At 44.4% G+C, this 24,509-nt stretch overlaps 1 protein-coding gene and 1 long non-coding RNA gene across 2 annotated transcripts; one reads left to right on the top strand and one right to left on the bottom strand.

Annotated features, from left to right (window-relative positions):
- Positions 1–378: 378 nt before the first annotated feature.
- Positions 379–21,602, top strand: LOC130515937 (centrosomal protein of 128 kDa-like). Its single transcript, XM_057016610.1, is given in 26 exon segments — positions 379–460; positions 463–549; positions 656–742; positions 861–975; positions 1,061–1,176; positions 1,432–1,523; positions 2,248–2,320; positions 2,727–2,849; positions 4,416–4,496; positions 4,573–4,647; positions 4,781–4,928; positions 5,242–5,336; positions 6,290–6,349; positions 6,433–6,618; positions 8,122–8,310; positions 8,495–8,911; positions 9,873–10,037; positions 10,639–10,803; positions 12,724–12,783; positions 13,763–13,955; positions 15,873–15,922; positions 17,075–17,098; positions 19,180–19,257; positions 19,376–19,489; positions 20,077–20,183; positions 21,075–21,602. Coding segments are annotated over 26 exon segments (3,006 nt in total). The 5' UTR covers positions 379–385; the 3' UTR covers positions 21,106–21,602.
- Positions 21,335–23,964, bottom strand: LOC130515947 (uncharacterized). Its single transcript, XR_008947311.1, has 4 exons — positions 23,700–23,964; positions 22,565–23,220; positions 22,325–22,461; positions 21,335–21,986 (listed from the first exon to the last, which is right to left on the bottom strand). It is a non-coding gene; the product is annotated as an uncharacterized LOC130515947 (long non-coding RNA).
- Between the last annotated feature and the right edge of the window lie 545 nt (positions 23,965–24,509).

Here is a 24,509-nt window from a genome sequence, read left to right as displayed (position 1 = left end):
TTAACAACATTTAGATCCTGCCATTCTGTTGACCGTGCGGAGCGGTTTTTTGTGCTAAATTCGTTTGGTAATATTGGGTTAGCTAGCTAAAGATAATTGTCAGTTGTTGCTAGCGCGGAGGACCAACACCGCCAACAATGTCCAGAGCAGTGATTTATTGGGAGGTCGACCATTTGAATTGTTATCTTCCGTGGGTCAAATAACTGTCTGCACCCACGAGTTGTCCAGGTAACAACGGGGAAGGGGATTTTGTGTAGCGATTAACCAGTAAATGAAGTTTAAAATGTAGAGTAAGCTGATTATTGATGTGCCCCCAATGCAGGCATAGTCAGATTTGAGTGATCACGTATTCATTTTCCTCCTCCACCGTTTAGTCCCCCCGACTATGGACACACCAAGTAGTGAGTCGGAGTCATACGACAGGTCGCGGCGGCGTGAAGCCCACCGGAGACCTGGTAACCGGACCGGGGCAGAGCAGGTGGGAGCGGAGACGAGGATCGGACAGCGGACATATCGGGCAAACTGCACATACTGGCAAACACTTTGCAGGTACTTTGTCTCTGCAAGTCAAGGCTCCATTCTGGGTGGAAAGCTTTCAAAAAAAGTCGTGTTGCTCCCCAGTGATTGTTCAACAAAGCATCATTTTACCCCGCAGGATACCAGTAGGAACTTGACTAAAGTTGACCAAACGTTGGGACAGTACAGGAACTATGCTGACAGTCAAGCTGAAGCCATGGCCCAGGTGCATCTACACCACCCCGATCCTTCTCACTGAGCAAAAAACACTTAATTTCAACCTCTGTTGATGAGACGCACATTTTCACCATTCTGTGTTATTATGTACTGCATGCATGCTGCAGCTAGGGGGCAACCTAATGGAGGTAATCGACCATTTTCAGACGCAGATGCTGGGCAGATCCACTGGTGTCCAGAATGCTTCACCATCCTCCCTGCACAGTAGCGACTTGGAATCAGGTGTTTGGAACTAATGTACTCATCGACGTTGCTTACTGCAGCCCAACAAACCTCAGATTTAAGACATGTTTCCTTGTTTTTCAAGATGGACATTTCCACAGCACCTCTCCAATACGGGATTTTCGAGGTTCTGCAGGAAGGAGAAGGAGATCTCACTCTGCCAGTGTTCACTTCAAAGATTCCAAAGGGTCGAATGCGGAAGTAAGGGATGCAGAAAAAAACACATTTAAGGCGATGCAAATTATAACTGTCATGCAGTTGCAACAGGCTGCCACTAGAGGGCTCATCAAGTCAGTAACACTTAAACCTGTAAAGGTTTCAACTTATTTGCATATTTAATTTAAAGCATTACAGAAGGCCTCTATATTATTATTTTCAGTATTTGCAGTTGTCCCTAAGGACAAACTTTGCTTTGCATAACATTAAATGGTATTTTCTAAATCTGTTGCTCTTTAGATTGAAACTGTGCATCGGTCCTTGAGGGATCTGCACTGTGATCAGCAGAGACTATCTGGTGACCTGGACAGAGAAATCCTCAGGAGAAATAGGTAATATTAAAAAAGTCACATTTTTTCTCCTAAAGGGACAAAAAGTGTTTTTCCATCATAGAATTTCTCAACAGTGTTTGAGAAATCGCCATTTTTCTTCACTTTTTCATTCCACATTTCCAACCAGGACCAGAAACTTTATAAAAGAGTATATAAAGCTTATAAAAAAGACTGGTTAAACCCCTAACCCTTACACATAACTCTTCCTTTTTGATATTAATATGGAACACAAAACAACCTAGGTTTGATAAACTTGTCTGTCCTTGAGCAGTAGCATTTTGTATTAGCTGTTTTCAACATTTAGTAAAAGATTTATTTTTTCACACAAGGGAAGAGGGGAATGTCATTCACTTCTGTCTTTAAGTTATCTTGATTAGATAAATCCTTTCAGAATTTGCTTGACCCCTAAATTTGAATGTAGGCTTTCTTTTGTTTTAAGGCTTTATGAGTTCCTTCTCATTCAAAAGTGGTAAAATTGCCATTGAAAAATTGGATACTTGCTAAAGTGACAGCCTAAAGTCAAATGCCAGCACATCTTTTTCTTACCATGCATTAAAATTTGACATTTTAAAGTACCGTAATTAAATCCTGCCCTGGACTGCTGACCACACTAAATTCATTTATCCACATATTTCACCATCTTCAGATTGATAAGCATCTTTCATGGGGCACATTATGCATTCACACTTGGTGTTTTTTCTTATTAATAATTCTTTTCATACAGAGCAGATATTGAAACCAGACAAGCCATGGAGAACCTCATTGGTCATGTGATGACCTCCACGACGCAGGCCTCGGTGAGACGTCCCTGAATATTTTATTATAAATTACATATTCTTGAAATGGAAACATGCAGTTTCAGATAGAAAAAACTAAATACTGTGTTTTTTTAATTTTTTTTTAGAGTATTTGATTACATTTTCCAGGCAGTCTCCTCTCACTGCTCTGCACTGCTCCGATAAATAGGTTTCTTCAAGTGATTGCTTTCATATTATCCTGTCGCATCTCTGGATGTGACAGGATAAAGCTCTTGCTTCTTATTTAAAAGGAAAAAAATGAATCCTTGCTGCATAAGTCTATTTGGACTGTATCAAACACCCAAACTTTTAATTAAGTGGTGTCTCATTTCTCATATCTCAGTGCTATTTGTGCAACAGTGCTGTCTTGCATGACCAGTGGGCTCTTCATCTTCGCTGTCTGCAGGTGCCCTCTCATGTGGAGCAGCGTCTGCAGGAACTGGAGAGGGGGATGCGCTCAGAGCACAGGGGAATGGGGCGAGAAAGGAGGATCGATCAGCAGGCGGGTGTGTCTGACAAGCTGCAGGAGGTGATGCTCCCCTTCACTCAATCCCTCCCCTCCCTATTGGCACCTTCATGCTCTCACATTCATAGGGCTGTAACTGTGCACCGATTGGAGTGTGTATGAAGTGTGTATCAACCAAATGACACAAATATTCAGGTGGCTTAAATATGTGGCAGCATCCACTGTGGTAAATCTTGATTCACTACACCCTAAAGAAGCATAGCAGGGCCAACAGCAATAAGTCTGTAACAAATGTCTAGTATGAAGTTAAAAGGAGAAAAGTCTGTAGAAAAGGTTCTGTCAAAGGTAATATTGTGTACTTAAGTGGTGTTCCCAATGTGCCATGCAGGCCTCATTTATTATGTCAGACTAAAATGCCCGCCTAGGCAATTATTGGGATGCAGTAAAAATGGTTACTAATGCAAGTAATAGCTGCTTTTGTGTCACTTATTTTTTCCAAGAGTGCATTTGTTAATAACCGAGACAGGTCTGTCATTATATGCACTTCAGTGTTGTGGAGTCCCAACTAGAGGCACTCCAGTTTAGCAGTCACAGAGAAGGAAACATTACCTTGTATAATTCTTTTGAAATGTCTTTTCACTCTCACACACGTAGACATTACACCTCATTAGGATAATGGTGTCTCTAAAATCTCCTGAGCCTGATTCTCTGCTCGGTTTTGAAGATTTTCACCCAGCTAATTTGTCCCTTAAAAGAAGCCATCCATCCGCTCTGAACTGCGTGTCTACCCCACAGGGGGGCGCTGTGTAGCTTTAGTCTGGCCAAAAACCTATTGAGAGTCAGACTTTTCAACACACTGTGTAATGTTGGTAGCTACCATTTCATTTGCATTCGACTCCTCCGTACAACCCTAATGGGACACCAGCAGGGCCCGCGGTGCTGGGAGATAATGCATTTGTCCGAAAATTAAGAATAAATAAACAAGCATGAGCAAATGAAGAAGAAAACAATCCCCTTTATCCTAGAAAATAAGAGCAGGAGGGGAATGAGAGCAGAGGACACATTTATTCCCCACCGATGGGCCTGCTGCGATGTGAATCAAATAGATGATGAGTCACTTGGGTAGATGATATTGCTAGCAGCCGTTAATTCATCACCACAGTCTGCTCAGAGTGGGATTGAGTGGGGTGTAAGCGTTGTGCACAAATCTACAATGATGCCGGTAACATGTTCCAAATATAAATGGGGAACGATGGGATGGACTGTAACTCAAGCTTCCTTCTTGCACCACTGTCAGCTGAAAAAAACCATGATTATAACGATAGCTAAACAACCAAAAGTCATTCCGACTGTAATAAAAATGATGAAACTAATCCCTTATTGTTGTAACTGCAACTCATTGACATTCATTAGTCCATAGTTGGAAAGAATAACTCTTATCAGGTGAGTGTTCCTGTCCAGGGTGTGATGTGCATCAATAACAGAGTGGTGATATGAATTTACCTGGTGTGAGATGCCTGCACAGCTGGGACGTGCAGACATGCTTGGAATTATTCATCTTTAGCCATGGTGGATGCTCATGGGTATTATAAGAGTCCTTTATGTGTGCTTGTGTATTGGGTTTTACAGACTTCTGTGCGAGGCCAGGTTCTAGACCATGAGCGAGAAGATGTCATGGCTGTCAGGCTTTTGAAAGCAGAAAGGTTTAAGGTGAGGATGTGTAATCATGCGAGAACTAACATAGATGACACAAGAGCGTGCATCATCCTGGAGCTGTTATGTTCAGGTGGATCAAGAGCGGCAAAGGGTCACAGAGCTCCTCAAAGAGTCTGAGGACAGCAGAGAGGCGCTGGTTCAGGAGGTTTGTTTGCAGCTCTTCCTGACTACATTTGCACATCGAAATAAACCTCTGGAGAGGAAACAATGAACTGTCGATCCTTCGAGAGGATTCAACAGCCTTATGTATGTACATCTACCTGTCCATTGATCCTCAGGTGGAAGACTTGCGCACTGAGCTGATGAAGATGAGGAAAGAGAAGGCAGAGCTTCAAAGCTCCCACCTGGAAGCTTCTCGGCATGTAACTCAGTCATGTGCTAACGACATCCACGGGGAGAGGGGAAGAGGTAGACCACATTGGTCAGGTAATGAATATATGACTGAGTGAACAAAGAGGGGCCGTGAATGTTTTACCATCAGTATTTCAGATTCAATTCCCTGAAATATTCCAATGATATTTCCCTGCATTTATACATGAGAATCCTCATTCAGACCTCTGATATTGTGCACATACTCACATATTTGAATACTTGTATCCCAAGTGAAGACATTGACAGCAATGAATACTGGCATCAGATTACCCTCAGACCAGGGGACATGCAACATGTATAATGCAATCAGAGTTTAGGTTTGGTTTTTCCTTACCTCATTGGAGATATGGTCTGAATGTATGTATAGATCGAGGGACCCCAGAAAAAGAAGATGCAGAGCTGCGAATCCATCGTCCAACCTCGACGAGCAATGAGGATGAAGGGCTCAGAAAGACTCTGGAGGTGCGTATCAAAATAGGAAATGTGTGTAGACAAAGAAGACGGAGCTTGTTAATCCAGAGTCATGCAGTTTCCTGTTTGAACAGATTCAATTCTGAATAGGAAACACTGAGGCTCTGTCTGCTGGCAGGCACACAAAAGAACAGAAGTATGGTTTGACATTGGCTTTGTCACCATCTTCAACCCAACTTGGCTCATTCCAGTCTGTTGGTTGCGTTTCATCCATCTTCATATCTGCTGCCAACTCGTGGCCACTTGATCTACTTCAAACCCTCAGATGGATTTCCAGCTAAAATAGGAGATCAGAAGTTAACCGAGTCATTTATCCTCCTCAGACGAGAGCAACTGTCAGTTGAGGGAAACAAACTATTTCATTACCGAGATGTTTATTCAACAGTTTACTCAGTAAATGTTTGTGAGAATATGTGTGTTCGAGTGTTGACACAGTTTTCTGCTTTCTACTGTTTCTTTTATGCTATGTGTTTAAGCCCCCACACTCCCTTGATAGCAGCAGAGGTGATAAACGATGAGCGGTGGGTGACTGCACGTACCACCCGAGGCGCCTCTTATGGCTGGATCAAAACAGACTTCACAAATGTTTCACTTTAATGTTAGATGCTCAGAAATGGGCGGATTTCTCAGCCGCAGACTCTCGACAACTCTGTCTAATCAGAATCACAGTTGGCCTTATTTAGCTGGCCTTTGCAGAAAAACAAGGCTAAACTGAGATTGCTGTCAACAGCATAAACTAGATAAACATTACTGTTAAACAACAAAACACTCAACTGCAGCTCTTCCTTTTTGCAGCCTCCTCTTGGTCTAATTGGAGAAGCAGCTTTTCTTTCCTCTTTAACTCTCTTTCAGCTCTTGTCTTCTGCTTTGCTCCGTCTCACAACTGTATCCTGTGATAGGCAGACACAGGTACGTCCTTTAACGCTTTGCTTTCTGTGCTCCAGAAACTGTCCTTGGACCTGGCACGGAGGGAGCAGCAGCTGCAAAGGCTGGAAGAGTTAAGGGTCTGTGCTGTACTCCTACTGGCCAATACTGTAAAACAATTAACCCCTGCGAGGGTAAAGTTCAAAGATCCTGTTTCTTTCAGAGCAAAGAGCAGGTTGAGAGGAAGGAGAAGGAGGCTTTACTCCAAGAGAGCCACAAGACCAGAGATGAGCTGAAGACCAGAGCTCAAGAGGCTCTGCGGCAGTGGAGGGCAAAGTGTAGGAGACTGCAGAAGGAGCTGGAGGAGGAGAGGGCCCAGACTCAGCTCCAGATGGACAAGGCTGCACAGGTCAGTTGAAGCTGATGCATTCATCACACTGGTTTAGAGCTGATGTAGCAGTAAACCCTGGTTTTTAATAACACTGGCTGTTCCCTTATGAGAGCAAGAGTGATCTTAACAGGTCGTACTCTTATAAATACTGCAACAGTTAGGTCTCAATAGAACTGAATTTAATGAAATAATGGCCTTTAACTTCAGATTATGAAGAATAATGAAGATGAATTGCATTGTTTGGCACTGAATAACAATGTAATAATTCTGAATGATCCCTTTTAAATAATATTAAAAGAACTCCAGATGGGCGACACTAGGATGTTGTGAACTGAGTTGAGTTGTGCTTAGCACGTTTATCTCATCTTGGCGACGTTGCTGCCAGTTCCATTCATACACATGGGCTGTGGTTGGTGCGTCGCTGTCCACACTTTGACAGGGTTGTTATAAATCTCAGCACGAGACAATGAAGCATCAGGAGAATATTAAAATGTACTCCAGCTGGTTCATCTCCGTGGAGCTAAAACCCACTGACATCAGTGTTTAGCTGTCATGTGACATTACACTGGGACCACTCTGGTACCCAGACCTTATACTTGAGATAGTTTTAGTAGCTCAACCTCTGAATGAAGGGCAGTCAGAATGAGATCTCAGCATAAGGGAATGGAAATACTGAAATATTTATTTCTTACTGTTTTGTCCCTTTATCATATATGTTTAATATTAAATATATACAGGTATTATTTACAAGCAGGGCTCTTCATACCCTACGGAATTTAGTTGTGAAGGATGACGGTGTCCTATAACTTTTAATATAACTTAATTCTTTTTTCCCCAATCTTTCAATTTAGTGCAAACAAGATTTTACGGTTGGATTTATCTACAAAAGAGAGGCCCTTGTCTCAAATGAAAACTTAAATTATGCATTTCCAATTAACTTAATTATAATTAACCAAATGTGAAATCCAGTCATCCCAAGAACGCCTGCGACGTACGCATCAGGAGTTGCACTTAGTCGATAATTAGCAACGAGCTATTATTTATTTGAAAGTCACCTGTCTGCCATTTCTATTCCATTTGATCCAAGCGAGTCACCTTCAAACTTGCAGCATCGCTCGCTGCTCACCTACCGGCTGGCTCCCACCTGCTACACTCAACGTGACGCGAATTAATTACAAAATCATTTCTGCCCCCTTAATGAATTAAGGGAGAGAATCAAGTTCTCAATTAAATGATTAGCTTCCGAGCTGCAGCAAAGTCTTTGCACATTCCCGTCAAAGCCGGAGTATTAGAAGCAATCTGCCTTGAACAGACCTGACCATTGTCCCTTATCAGCGAGCTGAGTGCGAGCATTCTCCTATCAGCGCCAGAGCTGTACTGCACATGTTTCTCTCCCTCCGTCTCTCTGAAATTCTTTCTCTTCTGCTCATCATTATTGTTCGCACTTTTTTTCCTACGCCACCTCCCTCCTCTTCATTTGTCATTCTTCATTTCCTCCCCCCTCCTGTTCTCTCCCTCCAGGCTGCCAGGGCCAACGAGAGTTCTCAGGCCCAGCTAAAGGCGCTGAGCCAGCAAACCGCGGCGACCCGCAGGGAGCTCGATGAAATTCTAGGCCGTTTGGCCCAGCGAGAAGAGGAGCTCCACAGCAAGGACGTTGAGCTGTCCGACAACCGCCAGCGCCAGTCGTCACTGGAGCAGGAAATTCAGGAGGTGTGGGGGTTGAATCTATAAATAGAAAGTCTTTAAAGTCAGGAAGGGAGGGGCGCAGTATATTTTTTATAAGCTTAAAGAGGTAACCTCTAGGACACTGTGTCATTGAAAAATGTTCAATAAATGAGCTTTTGTTGTTGATTTAGCATGTTGGGAACCATTATAATGTCTGCCCCATCTCCAGTTAAAGGAGGCTTCAAGCACCCTGGAGGAGATGATGAAGTATCAGGCTGCTGTCCAGACAAGACTGATGGAAGAAAAGACAAAGCTGAAAGAGGAAATTGATGCTCAGGCCCAAAACAGTCAGAGAGGGCAGAACACTCAGGCTGAGCTGCAGACGGCCCTAATGCAGGTAAAGGCAGCCAACGCTCGGCTTTCCCAGCAGCTTGCCAGCGAGGAGAAGCACAAGAAGGACCTCCAGAAGGGCTCCTTCGAGCTGCAAGCCAAGCTGACGACAGTGCAGGAGGAGCACACGGCGTTGGTGCAGCAACTGCAGCTGGAGAGAGACGTGCATCAAAAAGAGCTGAAGAGCATCAACTGCACGCTCCAACTCTGCCAACAGGAGCGCGATGAGATCCAGAAGCATGTCCAAAAACTTCAGGTAACATCTTTTATTAATATCCCTCGGCTGATATCAGTGAGGAAGACATTTAGAACAGGGAGCAGAACCAAGGACAGAAAAATGAGTTCAAGTCTTTACTTTTTTATGTCATTTGACATTTCAAATGCTGAAGGTCACAAAGTTTGCTTTCCAACTAAATCACGGAGCCCCGCATGCTTATTTTTAGGATTCTTATTGCTCATTTCAGATTCAGCATGAGCTGACATTAAACATCTGGCCATTAAACATCTGGCATATTTCTGACTCGGCCTGGCACAGAGCAAATTGTCATTTAGGGTGATTTTCCTCATTGGCTTGGGCGCCGTCCTCTGAGTTTAGGTGAACAGAGGGTAGCTGAGTTCTTAATGGTGTGCAGCGCCCCGTGGCTCCCCATAGCCGTTTCAGCGCTCCGAGCTTGAATATTTTAAAAAACCTTGATGTCAGACCTCAGAAGTCTCATCTAGGCAGAGCTGGGGATGGGGGGAATTGACTTGACTTCGTTGGCCCTTCACCCCACCTCCCTGCTATATCTTAGATGATGAGCCCTCGTGGGTACGTTGTTTCTTAGGGGGCAGGTTCCTCGCTGATATGGTTTAATTTAGCACATTTGCTATGCTGAATGTCATTAATATCTGTTGTAGCTCATTGTAATGGTGTCATTTCTGTCTGCAGTATGGACAAGGGCATCTGTTAAAATGCTTTTGAGCAAAAGCCTAAGGTTGTTTCCAGGAAGCCACTCAGTTATGTAAAAGAAGTCTGCATTTAGATTTCAAAAAAGTCAGTGTTCACAAAAGAAATCCGGCTTTATTTCTTATCTTAATTTCTCCTCCAGTGTCGCAGCATTTATGTTAACAAATGCTGCCTCTGGGAATTTGTGGCACTCTCTGTACAGGCGAGACCCTGGAGATCATTATATCCAATCAGATATGGCCTGAAACACACCCACTTCTTCTGTTTTTAGGCCGACGCGGCGTCACACAAGGAGCTGTGCGGGAAGCTGCAGATCAAGGTGGACAAGATGAAGACTGAGTGTGATAAGATGGCAGCACAGCTTAGTAAAAAGACTGAGGCACATGCACTTATTCAGAGTAAATACCTCTCGCTCAAAGAAGAACTGGAGGGAAGAGTAAGCCCTGGTTTTTCATGTGTTTCTGCTTGAATGTGTGAAAGACATATTTTTTTCATTCAAAGTCTTGTGGCATTGCACCTGAGTGAGTGCGTTTTCAGTCTAGAGCAACGGCCAGTCAGAGGTTAAATGATGCTAAATCAGCACTCTGCGCTATTGGACTTTATCAATAAACCTCTTGATGTTTTACAACAGGAGAGGAAGTATTGGTCCTTGTTCAGCACTCTGACAGTGCCCTGATAAGTTGCACAGGGCTGTTTGGGGTGGGTGGGATCCATGTATCGATTCTAAATCGGTTGGATGGACAAAAAGGGCCTTTTATTAATGTAACATGGGCACTTTATTATCTTGGGAGCAGTATAATGATCCACTGTCCCTGAGCTGTGCTGGTGAGTTTGTTCATGTGCTCTGGACCTATTGATTGGGTTGAGTCCTGGTGGAGACCCTGAAACCATCGACAGTGCAGCGCAAGAGGAAGAAACAGTTTCTCAGAGGAAAATGGAATGTCCCCAATGTCCATGCTTGGCAGTTCTGGTCTATACACGCCGTAATAACTCTCCTACTGTCCTGTAGTCACCACGCGGTCTTCAATCCTCTCTAGGACAGTTCCCGCCAGCAAAGCCTCGCATCCGAGTCCAGGGTCGTAAGGTTGGAGCAGAAGATTTTAACAATTAAGGCCGAGCAAGAGGCAGTCCTGTCTTCCATGGGTGAGGAGGTTGACGCAGTCTGTTGCAGCCTGCTTAAGAACGGTCAAAGGAATCTGAAGGTATTTATATACTGTTCATGTTGTGCTGTCAGACAGTGCTGAGATAGACAGCCACATATCTGCCAGTAGGCCTGCGGGTGTCATCAACCCGATCCAGATCAGAACACAATGTAAGCAGTTGCTACTGAGGGGGTGGGATCAACACATGCAGGCCGCTAATGGAGTTAATTGATCTTTTACTGTATTTTTCTCTGAAGTTAGCTTTAAAAGCCGCTCTGACTGATGGACAGCACCTTGTCACTGTTGTCACAGGTGACACTCCCACGCGATGCTGCATGTCTCTGCATATCTGTATATGTCAGATTTGCTATGTGAAGTATATGCTTGCTAACACTGGCCGTATTTTTAAAATTCCCACAAATGCACCCGTCCGAATGAGTTTTCCATTGCTTATTCTGGCTAATGAGTCCAGCCAGATCGTATCTGCTTATAGATTCCCTAATCCAAGCGAGCGGTGCTGCGGCCCGACGCACGAGGAAACGCCTCGCCTCGCCTCATCCGCAATTTGTCATGTCGAAAAGAAGTCAGACTATCCAGCGATTGGCCTAATGAGGGAGATCATTAACAGTTTAGTGTGGCGTTAGGTGTCTGTTACCTCCCACTGCCCTTCTTCCTCGCCAGAAGAGGCTCTACATTTGGAAGTTGTCTGGACTGGAAGTTGAGGGGAAACTTTCACTGATAGCAGTTGCGCTGTCACGGGGGAGTCGAACAGATTTTATCACTTGCCAGAATGATTTATAAACGCTGTAATAGCAAGAAAAGGCTTCTCCTGCTTTCCTGTAAAGGGAAGAAAAATCTCTGCAGGACTAGAATCCACTCACACATTTGCTAGCACTGTTTTTATGTCGTGTCTCTGTTCTACTGGTTTCTACACGTATGAATAATCCATAAAGTACAGACAGTGACCTTCAACTGTCATTTCACAATTCAATCATGCTGGAAGACATGGGGATGTATTGCAGCCTGACTTTTGCAGAGCCATAAAGCTGCATTTTAGCCATCAGATGGGAACATGAGAAGTGTGCACAGCTTTTTTTGTGAAAACAACTGCAGTGACCTCTGTTGGTATTAGCAAGTCATTTACATAAATATACACATGGATCGCGCAGATAAATTAGAAAACATAAGCTGCTCGATAAGCTGATGAAATGGGTGACATCTGCAGATATTGTTGGGGATCTCCGGGAGTGTTGGGAGTAAATACTGGTGTTTCTTTCACGTCCACCCACAGCGTCACGTTCTAAAGTTTCCCCTGTGTTTGTTGCCACTGCACAGAGGTGGCATTGATGGCTGGGGAAAGAGCAAAGAGAAGGAAGAGCACCATTCATCCTCCACACAGTCACGCCACCCTGCAGTTGTAACCACCTCAAGATGGCATCCCCCAAACAGCCGAATTTTGAGCTGCCATGGCAACAACTGAGGAAATTTCTCTCTGAGTGACAGCTTGATGTCAGCAGCTCGTGTAGTGACTTTGTTTACCGAAGCATAGGAAAGAATATTCTCTCCCAAAAAAGTCCAGGATGCATCTTTAACTTGAGCTTTTATGGTGAATTTAACCCAAAAGGCTCCACCTTTTGATGAATTCTGTTCTTTTCCTGAGCTAATGGGCTAAAGAGACTGGAAATCTGCTGTTAGCTTGTGAACATTTTTGATGATATTGTCTTGAAGCTCCTGGTTGATGGGGTCTATTGTCGACGCTGACAAGCTTGTCTTAAAGGGGATGGAACAAACACCCCGAGTTCCTTTTTAAGACGCATACAAAAGTGTGTGTTTTAGGCTGACACACACACAAAAACAAGATTTTTGACAGAATTTCACTGTGCCACACCTGTGAACAGCTATTTTTGTGTATTTAACAAGAACAGATTTCTTTTGTACACGTTCATCATTGTGTGAATTAATCTGTCTTCCTTTAAATAGAAAAGCCCCCAGAAGCCTGGATTAGTGAAGCGACCGCTCGACTGGCTGGCTGAGACAAAGGTATGACTATTAGCTGCAGTATTACTGGCTTTTTTTAAATTAAGATGTTTCTCAGTAATTTTAAAAGTCAGCAAATTAAAGACTGTTGCTGACCATGAAATCCCTCATGTTGTTTGATTGAACAAATATTGATTGCTGTGCAGCCACGCAAATGTATTTTAAAGACTCAACTACCCAAAGCTGAGAGCTGTAAATACAAGGAAACTCAATGATTTGTGACAATGTTTTGAGCTCCTGTATTTGTTGATGATGCATGACAAAGGTGTCTGCCCAATTCTTTGCATTTAGCACTGTGGTGTATAAAGGTGTTATAAACCTTTTTAGGACACTTTGCAGTTACAGGGATAAATCCCTGAGAAATGATCTGCTCTGAACTTCCCTGGCCAGAGGCGTGTAGGCCCGATTTACACTCTCACTTATGACCGCTGTGGTGGAAACGCTTGAAAGCTGCAGATGAAAGTATCGACATGTTTCATTTACTTTAAATGTGGCATCACTTTGAACGCCCAGCTGCTGTCACTCATTTTGTTTCTGCTCCTTTTATTTTCTAATTGCAGTCGGGAATTACAAACTAATAATCATAGCCTGTGTTCAAAGAGAATTGGTCAACTGAGAGCTTGCTGCTCGGCCTCCACCGAGGCAAATCAAGGGTTTTAAACCAAAAAAGAGTCATTTTAAATGAAATGGGGTTTATTTTATTCTTATTATATTAAACAGTTTTGGCGACACGAGTTCATACTTGATGTCCGTGGTATTAATTAGTGCACAGAAAAACAATGGTAATGAGATATATAATAAGAGCTGGCACCAGCAAGCAGTCTTTGTCACTGTGTGCTGGTTGACATTTAGAGATTAAAGGCCTTAATTATCTTCTTTCTTTCCCCGAGACAGTAAGTTAAAAATGCAGATAGCTTGATAAAACTGGCAACAATACGCGATGCTGCATTGCACTGGTTTGTGTATTCCTGTGAACCACCAGAGGAAGCTCGGCTGGCTGTGTGAGGAGATGCAGGAGAGCGTGCTCAGAGAGCAGCACCAGAGGAGGCTCCATCAAGAGACCAAGGATCAGTTCAACACACTCAGGAAGAGCTGGGACTTGGAGAAAAAGTCACTCCAGCAACGCCTGGACCAGCAGGACATGCTGCTGGACTCATTCAGTATGGAGAAGAAAGGTATATCCAAATGATTCACAGATTCATGAGACAAGCACCAAATTAGCTAGTTCGGCTAATAGCTATTTTTAGTCTGCTTTTCTTTGGCAGGTTGACATAAGTACAAAAACTAGGTTTCAGTGACGTTGGTAAGCAGGAGTCTGGGTGTATATTCCTGTTTTTATTTATCCCACCATACTAACCCCATTAAAGCTTATCAGTGAGTCACACACGCACGCACATGAAGCATCAAAGCACCAAATCAGGAGCGTAATCTTGTTATTCAAGCAGCTAAGGCTTGATTTCAGAAACATTTTAAATTCTTTGATTTCATGACATGAATTTTTAAATAAGAAGCTTTTAATGGTAAGGTATTTATTCCTTAAGCTTTGAAACAAGTCATGCACTTGTTTAATGCACCTTTGTGCTTATTTAATCGTCTTATTTGCATTGAATCTGTCTAAAACAGAAGACCATGCCCTACCACCATATTTCAGATGATTTCTTCTAATCTTTGGCACCAAGGATGATTCTCTGGGTTTTAACCGTCCACCTTTCTCTTGTGACTCACTGGTGTGAGAATATGCCTTTATGTCGCTTATCTCTAGCGCTAACGGGCTCATTTCCCTGTTCTGTTCAGTTGATGTGCTAAAAAAAGCAAGCATTTCTTCCTTTCTTATCTAATCTAAGCCCCGTTGTCGGGCAATGTTGAGAACAGAAAGAGTCTGAGCTCTACACAGTTGACTGCTGGTGATTTCACTGTTGTTTGGCCACAGCAGTAGTTGTTATGCTACCAGCCATTCCAGCCTCATCTGCTGAATTCCCTCAGAAAGCTAGCTTTATGGATCCTCCACCTGACCACCGTAGGCTCCGCAGTCAGCACTGCAGGCAGAAACACTGATGCGGTCTCCTTGGTAATGAGATCCAACAGTAATCAGCATGCTAGCGCAGATACAAGATCTGGATATTTGAACTCAAGGCGTGCAAATTAAGATTTTATCTGCCGGGCTTTGAACATAGCTTCTCAGTCATGTAGCTGCTGGATGTGCTTGTTTAGAGGGAAGGAGAGTTGCAGTAAAAAACCCCAACCTGACGCGCTGCTGCGCTCATTATTGACTTGATGCGTTTGCAGAAATACACCAACCTCCGAAGGTGACAAATAAATTAGGCTTAATTTAGCTGCAATTGATTCTTGTCTTTTCTGCAGTTTAACTCATCAGTCTGGAAATTTTACAGCCTTGAGATTTATTACGGTGTTTGTCTTAAAGTGGGTGTGCCAGCACTTTACACAACCCCTATGTGAGGTAGCGTAACTGTCTGACAGTGAATTTATTATATTGTTGATGCTGGAGCCTCTGCATCTTACTACAAAGGCTTCATCACCTGTATATTCTTCCTCCGGTGTTTCAAAAGATCCTTGAGGGGAGACCTTAGGGCCTGATGAACCACAAAGATCGCACTAGAGCCCAGATCCCCAGCAATGTTGTGACGATGGAACGGCTCCAGTTAATTAGACAAAAAAATAACACTTTGATTACATTTTATTACCACCTGTTTAGTCATCAGGGTGTCAAAGACCAAACAAAGAGGGTAATTATAAGAAAATATTGTGGCATTTGAAAGTTTAATACTTGTTTACTCAATGCAGCAACAGGCATTCATCTAAATTAATGTCTCATTAAACAAGCAGTGATTTATAATTAAAACCAGTCAGAAAAGAGCACCAGAATGTTGCTGCACATACTGGTGAGCATGGATCCATCCAGAGTAGCAACAGAGTAAATCGCTCGCTTCAATTCTTTGGCTCTTTAGCATCACTACTAAATGAACACGGGGGCGTCGACTGGCTCATAGAAAGATGGTGAAAACCAGCAGAAGTCCCGATGCTAATACTTCTGGGTAAAAGGTGCAGCTCATTAACGTCTCCTCTTATTTCAGAGCTCCTGGAGACGATTTGCAGGAAGGAGGAAGAGAAGCGGTTCGTGGAGGTTAGATCATGCTTCCTTACTCTCTTAATCCTCATAAAGCTTCTGTCTCTGCACAAAAATATTCATATTTATTCAAATCAGATCAATCTTTTGAGAGGAACCAGCTTGTTTTCAAGGGATGAATGTAGTTAAAATGGCAACAAATATGAATCACGCTGAACGCAGGAGGGGGTGGTGGTGGCAGGAACGCATCTCGTCCCCTTCAAATTGTCATTGTTTAGCCGCGCGGCGCCTCGATATCCGGCCTCAGCTCCAGATGTCGCGGGCCCTTGCTCAGATTAGCAGGTAATTGCTGCAGACATGAGGCCTTTGGGTTTAAGAGCCACCAGATGCCTCATCTCTGTCCTTCCATTCAGAAGGATCAACAGATGGCAGACTTACCTAGCTTGGCTCCGACCCGCCCTGTACGCTCAGCAATGGCCCCTGGAACGGTGCCCCCCCCCCCCCCCCCCCCCCCACAAACACTTTTGTGAAGCTGCGCGCATTTGCGTTATTCTCGGTCCCCATCTGTCTGATGCGTGATGGCACCTGCCAGAGCTCGCGCACACTTAATCAGGCCTCTCAGACCCAGTCGAGCTTTTAATTATAAAGGATGAAGAGAGCGAGGGTGGGGGGGGGGGTGTGGGTGAATAGGAATGTGGAGACGGGCTGAGGAAAAGAAAGGAGCCTTGTTGCAACCCATCATCATATTAAAGGAGGAAGGCAGGTGGTTGGGGGAGGGGGAGCAGGTGTTTGAGTGGCAGATAAGAGGCGCAGCATCACTTCTGCATCGTTAGAGAGGGAAGATCAGTCAGCCGCTGGACGAGCGGTGATGGCACTGCGTGCACGTTGACGCGTGCGTGTGTGCATTAATGTCTCCTCGTGCAATGTGATGCTACACGTATAGCAGCTCCGCTCCATGTTAAACAGGCTGTTTCTGACTAAACGCTCCACATCTAAGAGCATCTCCATCACTGTTTTTGCATTAGAGCCACATTTTAATTTAGATTTAGAATCTCTTATAATGCTTCAACTAATTTAGGGCGTTGTTGGCTCCTTTCTATTAATCTAAAATCATTTTAAATTCGGGTTGAATGAGTCAGCTGGATTTTACATCTGTAGGTTAAAAGTGACGGTTTTATTGATAACAAATGTGCTTGTGTATGTTCACAGGAGCGGGTGGTGAATTTGGAAACGGTGAGTGTTGCTCTCTTTGGTCCTACAGACATACGTCATGCGGACTCATCCTGAGAACTGACACCAACACCAACCACTGTTAATGGTTGCCATAACAACCTTAATCAGATGTTTAATGTCCGTCTGAAATGACTTACTAAAAGGTTATATTTTTGATGGGGGCAAATGAAGCCATATAATACAGCCTGTCAGTTTTTGACAATTAAACCCCGTTTGGCCTCAAGTGTGCAGCAGTGGGAAGGAAGACAAAAAGATCTGGGCATGGAGCCTCTGCGGACCACATCCATGCAGCGACAGGACGTTCTGACCCACTGCTGCGGCATTAAGCTTTAAAAGAGCTGGTTCTGGTTACCAGGGGGTCACTGATTATTGGACTTAAATGCACCTCATGAATGGGAGAGAGCTTATTTAATCTGACAGCAGTGAGGAGAAAAGATGTGGTGTAGGGAGCAGTGTGCTGTGGGTAAAGTCCTCCGCTCTCCTAAATGAAACGGTCAGGATGTCTTTTATTAAAGACTTTTGTGGGAAATGCTGGAATGGTATTTGTGTGAACTGCACTTTCAGCAATCCTGTTTTAAAATCTACACACCCAGTGGGAGGAGAACACGCAGGAACGCCCCTGCAGCTGTCCTGTGAGTAACATCTCGCAGAAGAGGCACGTTGACATTTTGCATTTTCACAAACGCACGACCTGAAAATAAAGATTTTCAGGTCATTTTAACACTTAATTCTCACCAAACCAGAACACAGGCGTCTGTTTTCAAAGTCAACGTGATGAATCAAGTATGCTGCTTGGAGGCCACAGTGGGAGCCTACAGACAGATTTGTAATATTTGTAATTCCATATAAAACAGTTAATTATACTTTCAACAACAGGCAGAGAGCAGCTTCAGGTGTCCCAGCTCAGCTGTGAGACCTTAACGTCTCTGGAACATTGATATTCAACACACACACACACACACACACACACACACAGAGGCAGCAGCAGACAGAGAAGAGATAGGGATGCACTTGGAGGGAGAGAAGACATGATGGCTCGCAAACTGCACAGAGGAGAGAAGAGGCTGAAGCTCCTGGGGGGGAAATGGTCCCCATCCAAGCGTCTGAATGAGGCGCAGACAGCTCAGAGAGTGCAGGATCCCAGGACAGCTGATGGTCAGTAAGAGGGAAGCATGACTAGAAAATAAAGGAGCGGAGAGCAGTACAACAGTACAACAGTCACCACGGCAACGCCTTGACGATATTTGCTTAGTGGGTGGCAGCCTTTGACTTGTGCCTGTGACCTTTAAGATTCCATGAGGATGAGGGTGAAATCTCTGAATCCTTCTCCTCTTTTCTCTAGTTCTGGTCTGACTCTTCATGACCTTGTTCCAAGGTCATGAAGAGTCAAAGTTCAGAGTGGCATCGACGTCTCTGTCCTTTACAACCAGGCTGTTGCACAGATGATGCAGGTCACTTAAAGTGTCTGTTTAATCATGGCTAAATAAATTGAAGACACCCTGGAGACATTTTGGCTGCTATATTTTGGCCCGTCTGGTCGGCAGGTGAAAGGACAGCAGCAGCAGCAGCAGCCTGGGCTGTTGCAGGACCCAGAGTCTCTCTGCAGAGGTGAAGGCTTCAGGAGCCTCCAGAGCAGATGAAAGCACACTGGAGCCATTAGCCACTGTCCCCTTATCTGAACGCTAGCACGGCTTGTAGTTCCAGCTTTCATTGACGGAAGCTTGGTAGTGATGAATGTCTGGGTGTTCCAAGGGTTTTTGCCTGTGTATCACATTTGTTGTGAGTTGTTTTCCTTTCTTGTGTGTTTAAAAACTGAGCTGAATCACTCATTAGCTCCATTTAACCTGTATTTTAGCCTGAGCTCCACATGTCTGAGACTTACATCCGTCTGACGCCAAAACAGAAATACCGACCTGTAATAACGGGGAAACAAGGGTTGTCTGGAAGATTTTCGATCATTAGAAAGTTCATTAGGATTGACTTTTTACAGCAGCTCCATTCTAAAATAACAGTCTGACATTGTAAGAGGCAGCCGATACGCCTGTTAAAGTGCTCGATACGTGTGTTTGTGTCTACTGCAGACCGTGAAAGAGACCCTGGAACACTGTGAGGAGGTTCCTGCAGACCAAGGGCTGATGGAGAACTTCCGGGAGCTGGTGGTGAGCTCGCCAAAAGCTTAGAGATTGGAACTTTTTAAAGGGAGACGTGCTCGGACGGGTCCGTTTGGCACGGTCAAAGCTGCTGTGATGGAACAGCCTCCGTTCTGTGTCGTGCCAGGAGTCGCAGCAGCAGAGGGATTTGGCTGAACACAACTACATCAACTATAAAGAGGTCATCTGGAAGCTGCAGCACCAGCTCGATGAGTCCAGGCGCAAACTCCAGGAGTACCAGGTCTGTTTCAAGGCTCCTGAGAAGCGGCCGGCCTAGCAAACAATAACCCACTCCTCCGTTCTATTTCAGTCTCTAATTGCTGTTTTGTTCAAACCCGGGCGGTCTGGATAAGGCGAGGCTGACGTTTGAGGGCCATTTATGAGTCGCTCGCGCTCGCTCACACGGGTGCCAGTGTGAGCTGCTCACCTCATTTGCAACTTGTATGAATAAATGAATAATTTGATTTGCTTCGGGGGCCGAGCAGAGCAGTGGCACCAATGTGCACTCAGACAAAGCCTGCATCTTCTTAGCTACTGTTAATCGCAGCTGTCAGAGAGTAGAAGTCAGGGGAGCCATCAGGATATCACAGGTGACAGCTGCTGGCCTTTAGCAGTGTGGAACCCCCCCCAAACATCCATACAGGTGCCCTTTAAATTGTTAAATCTGTCTGGAAAGCATGTGTCAGGGTTTCCTGACAGATTCCTGTTGGGTGGTAAGTGGTAGTTGTTATTGTGAGAGCTGCTTCTAACCTGAGGTTTGTTTAAGGAGAAAGGACGCAGCAGTGCTTCCCTCAGCTCTTTAACTAATATTCTTTATCTAACTGGCAGGAGGAGAAGCTGGACACCACATCCAGGAGTTTGAGACTTGCTGCTCTTTCCTCCTCCATCAGAGATGGCAGCATGTTGGAGGACAGCCCGCTGCTGCCGGACTCTCTGTGAGTGTTTATGTAGTTGTGGCTCATGTTGCATTTTGTTTGAACAATTCTTTGGACAGAAGCAGTTTTATTGGGATGGTTCATGACACCTGAGAGGATCACACACTAGTTTTAGCATGTTTTGACCTGAAAGGAACAAAATGTTTCCAGGTTTAATCAATAGTTTTGTTTTCTTGACTGCTTCATCCTGTTTGGGGGTGGGGGGGGGGGTTATTGGCTCCATGTGAATGCTCAGAGGTATCTCAGATCTTCTGCTCCCCAGCCTAGTCCTCAACACACTGTGCTACTGCTGCCACCACCCCTCCAGTTTAATTGTTTGTTGACCTGGGCCAGTCGCCGTGGCAACTGTGATGTTGGGACGCTGATGGACAGTGAGGCGGTGCGGTGCTTTAGTCTGGGTGTCATTTGAGGGTCCTTAACTTGTCAGTAAAATCCTGGGAGTTTCTACATTGCAACTGTTCTCCTGACCAGCAGAGCGAGGAGGGGGTCAGTTGATGCTGCTGACATTGTTCTGAGGGAGGGGGGGGGGGCTCCCTAATGGATCGGGACAAGGCCGTCTTCACCAGGGGAGAGACTGTACAGTCTTCTGCCAACAGCTTTGTCCTCTTCTCCATGTCTGGGGTCCCTCTTCAGCGTCTTTGGTGGCCTAGACACTGAGAAGACATGACATTTGGTTTTTATAATCACTTCAGGTATTGCAGTGCTGCGCCTGCCTCCACCTAACTGCCATTTTATTCAAGTCTCTTCAGGGTTTATGGAATTCTGTAACGTATCAACACGTGTTTTGAACACTTTAAAGACCTGAGTTTATGAAACTCTTGGAGAGCAAAGACCTCTGTTGTTGTTTCATTTAATTAGATCACACTAACTTCCTGTTTGCTTGTCCCACAGCTCCACATGTGTGCCCCACCTCTTTAAATGATTCTGCAGCCATCAAAACCACCCAGTGAGCCCTCCTCTCTAAAACCTGTGACCTCCGTTTATCACCCCGGTGCAGACCAACAGGACAGGCACCCTGTAAACGTGTGGCAGCGGCTGATTGGACCTGCTGGTGTCAGCAGGAGGCCTTTCACTGGAGGCTAATCTTCCTCCACTACCTCGACCCGACGACGACTGAAGGTGCTCCTTTGGGAGAGAAGAAAACTGACATCTGAGGAAACACTGTAAAGTTTTAATCTTATTTATGAGAACAGGGATTGAATGTATTTTATTGTTGAACTGCTACGTTTTCTGGTGTTATAAAACAAGTCTGATAGTCTAACAGCTGTTAAATGACCAGCTTGTGCAGCTACTTTCCTGAACCTGTTAAATTCCACAGTTGCATATAAATCTACTGGTGCCTTTTCCACTGTGTTTTATGTATATGTACATCTGTTTTATACAGTTAATAAAAAGATAAGGTGGTTGGTTTTCTAAGCACTCTTGATGTCTCAATCGTTGCCGTTAGCTCTGCAGCAGCTGATCCGCTCACACTGGAGACGAGGAATCACAGAACATTCAGCACAGAGGCACAGAAACGCGAACTATTTTCACTTCTGTTCCACACTGTCAGGTCTGGAGGTGTTAATCAAGCCTCATCTGCTTTGTACTTGAAATCAGCTCCGACGTTAACAAGTCCATGAAGTGGATAAGTCGAAGTTTGACAGTTAAACATCTCTGATCAGCTCAGAGGGATTCAAAGAAATCTGACAGCAGAGAGGCTTTCAGGTCATTAGCTGGGTTCGGAGTTGCCCTCCGGTGCATCCCGCCAGTGCCTCGTTATGCCTCAAAGCTTCTCCTGCATGTTGCTGCCTTCAGTGGAAGCTGGAGAGTCAAGGAACCACAGAAAAAGTTAGCATCAGCACAGTTTCACATTTCAGGAGCAGAATTTGACAAGACCAGGATGGAGTTGTGCTCGTTCACGACATTTTAAATTTAAACAGAGGCCAAGCAATAATACAGATAACTGGAACTAAGGATCAGCTTGGGGATTCGAAGATGTAGATTAGCTTTGCAGGAGCACTCTGTAGCTCCTGCAAATTCCTGTATACAGGAATTGTTTAGCTTTTAGCCTAAGGGCACAATGGCAGGAGGTATTTTGGAGGTCCAAATATCTCTTTCTCAAATCATAAGCATGAGGACAGGCACAAACCACTCCTCACCAATGGAATTTCCAAAGTTATGAAGTTATTCCAGCAATAAAAGTGGTCATTACTCCCAAGTCAAACTGGAATGCGGGTCCTCCCCACCATCAGGATATACTGGTGTACTCCTCTGAAGCAGCTCCAGAAGATGAGTCCTATTACGACAAACATAAGTGCAAACCGTTAAGCCAAAGTGAAATGGCGGTTTGACAACAGCAGCTGTGGAGGTCCAGGAATGGCAGCGTGACCTTTCCTGACCTTTCCTTCGTGTGTTGAAGGCAGGGGAAGCTCATCGACTCCATTAGACACCCTCCACTGCCGTGACACAGCAAGGCCTGCTAATCACCACAGAGAGATGGAGGCCGCTGTGGTTCATTTATGAATCGACCTCCCCCAATTACTTATTATTCCGCATTACATGTGATTAGCCTGCTAATGATGGATAAGCTATCCAATGCCAAGGCTGACCTAAACCACCACCCCTGTGTGAACTTCTAATTAGCACACAGCATTTTTATTTCATTCAGTAAAGATTCTGACACAGACCCGGGTCAATGCACCTGCTCTCTGCAGCGGCTAAGCTAACTATGACCGATCTGATTACAAGTGATCCGATTATATGGTGTAAACGTAATTTGCTAGGGGTCAGAGCAAGACTTGTAAAATAGTTTGTAGCTATATATATATATTTATTTATTTAGTAAATGTTGAGCCAAATGATTGACTCGTAACTGAACTGCTGCTGATCCTGTAATGCAGCTCCTGATTTGTTTATTTTACACGAGCAGCCCTTCAATTTCAGACGCGCTAACCGTGGCTATCAAATAGCTAGATGCTAATGGCGAATGGGACGACTAGCTGCTCAAATGAGCATTACAGGCTAAGTAAACTCCCAGAGATGAATACAGTGATCCCTCGTTTATCGCGGGAGTTGCGTTCCAAAAATAACACGCGAAAAGTGAAATCCGTGAAGTAGTCAGCTTTATTTTTTTTAATTATTTTACAATGCAATACTGAACTATAGAATGAAGCCAAAAATCAAAACCTGTTTTAAAGCCCAAAATTTGTTTAAAACAATAATTTTAATATAGTAATACAAGGTTGGAAACATTGTCACTGGCGTATTTCCCAGCCCCAGCTGAGCCTCTTCGTCCTGACTCCGCTCCGCTGGAGCGTCTGTTTCTACTGAAGGCGCAGGAGTCTTTCTCCGAGAGAAGAACATTGTTATGGGTAGTTGTCGGCGCTCTTTCTTTTTCTGAGCAAGAAAATTTTTATAAACGGATATGCCACCTTCGATTATATTTGAGAACTGCAATGAACGACTCGCAAAAAAAATCCATGAAGCCGTGAAAGATGAAACGCGATATAGCGAGGGATCACTGTATATGAAAACACAGACTGTTAAATCTTTAAATGCTGCACCAACATGAAATAAACTCAACGGGCAGCCAAATTAATTAGCGTTAGCCTAGCATTCAGGGACTTACCTGACGAGTGTGTCTTTCTTAAGCGTTCAGATTGATAAAGGTTGTTTAAAGCTTTCCGTTGGCTTTATCCATTGTATTACTTTAGAAGACTTGTGACCACATTTGTTTAACAGCATTAAAAGTACTGAAAAATACAGTCCATGGTGTACGACTACTTCCGCATTACGACGTAGGCGGTCACCTGTGTGGCATCCACCAATCAGACAGCTTGTTACCTGGCACGCGCGAGCGGCCCCAATTCAAAGGAGGACACTACAAGACATCGCACAAATCATGAAAGCATAATTATTCACCCGGAATTATTTTATTAATCAACGTTTGTAGGAATTCACGATATATGTATGTATTTTTTTGAGTTTTAAATCTCGTATACTGTTTTCACCTATTATGACCGCCTCACATTTTTTTTAGTTTTTATATTAAGAGGAAGGAAAACTACTATGGTGCAGTCACCTTCACATCACCTGGCACAGGTGTTAAATGTATTCAGATCTCTTCCCCTTTGATTTCAAGCTGAACAGGAATGATGCGGGCCCGGGCTCTATGCGGGGCTCCTGGGGGGCTGCGGCTCGTCCTGATGCTTATTGCTTCATTGGGATTCTGGACGTATTCAGACACGCGCGCGCGCGCACACACACACACACACACACACACAGACGTTTGTTCTCACATGGCTCTGAAGCCCTGCCACCACCTCAAGCCTCATCAGCACAAAT

The sequence above is a fragment of the Takifugu flavidus genome, chromosome 19 (genome assembly GCF_003711565.1).
Source record: "Takifugu flavidus isolate HTHZ2018 chromosome 19, ASM371156v2, whole genome shotgun sequence".
Lineage (NCBI taxonomy): Eukaryota > Metazoa > Chordata > Actinopteri > Tetraodontiformes > Tetraodontidae > Takifugu > Takifugu flavidus.
The sequence above is the reverse complement of the archived record's forward strand: the minus strand, read 5'-3'. Positions and strand labels throughout refer to the sequence as shown.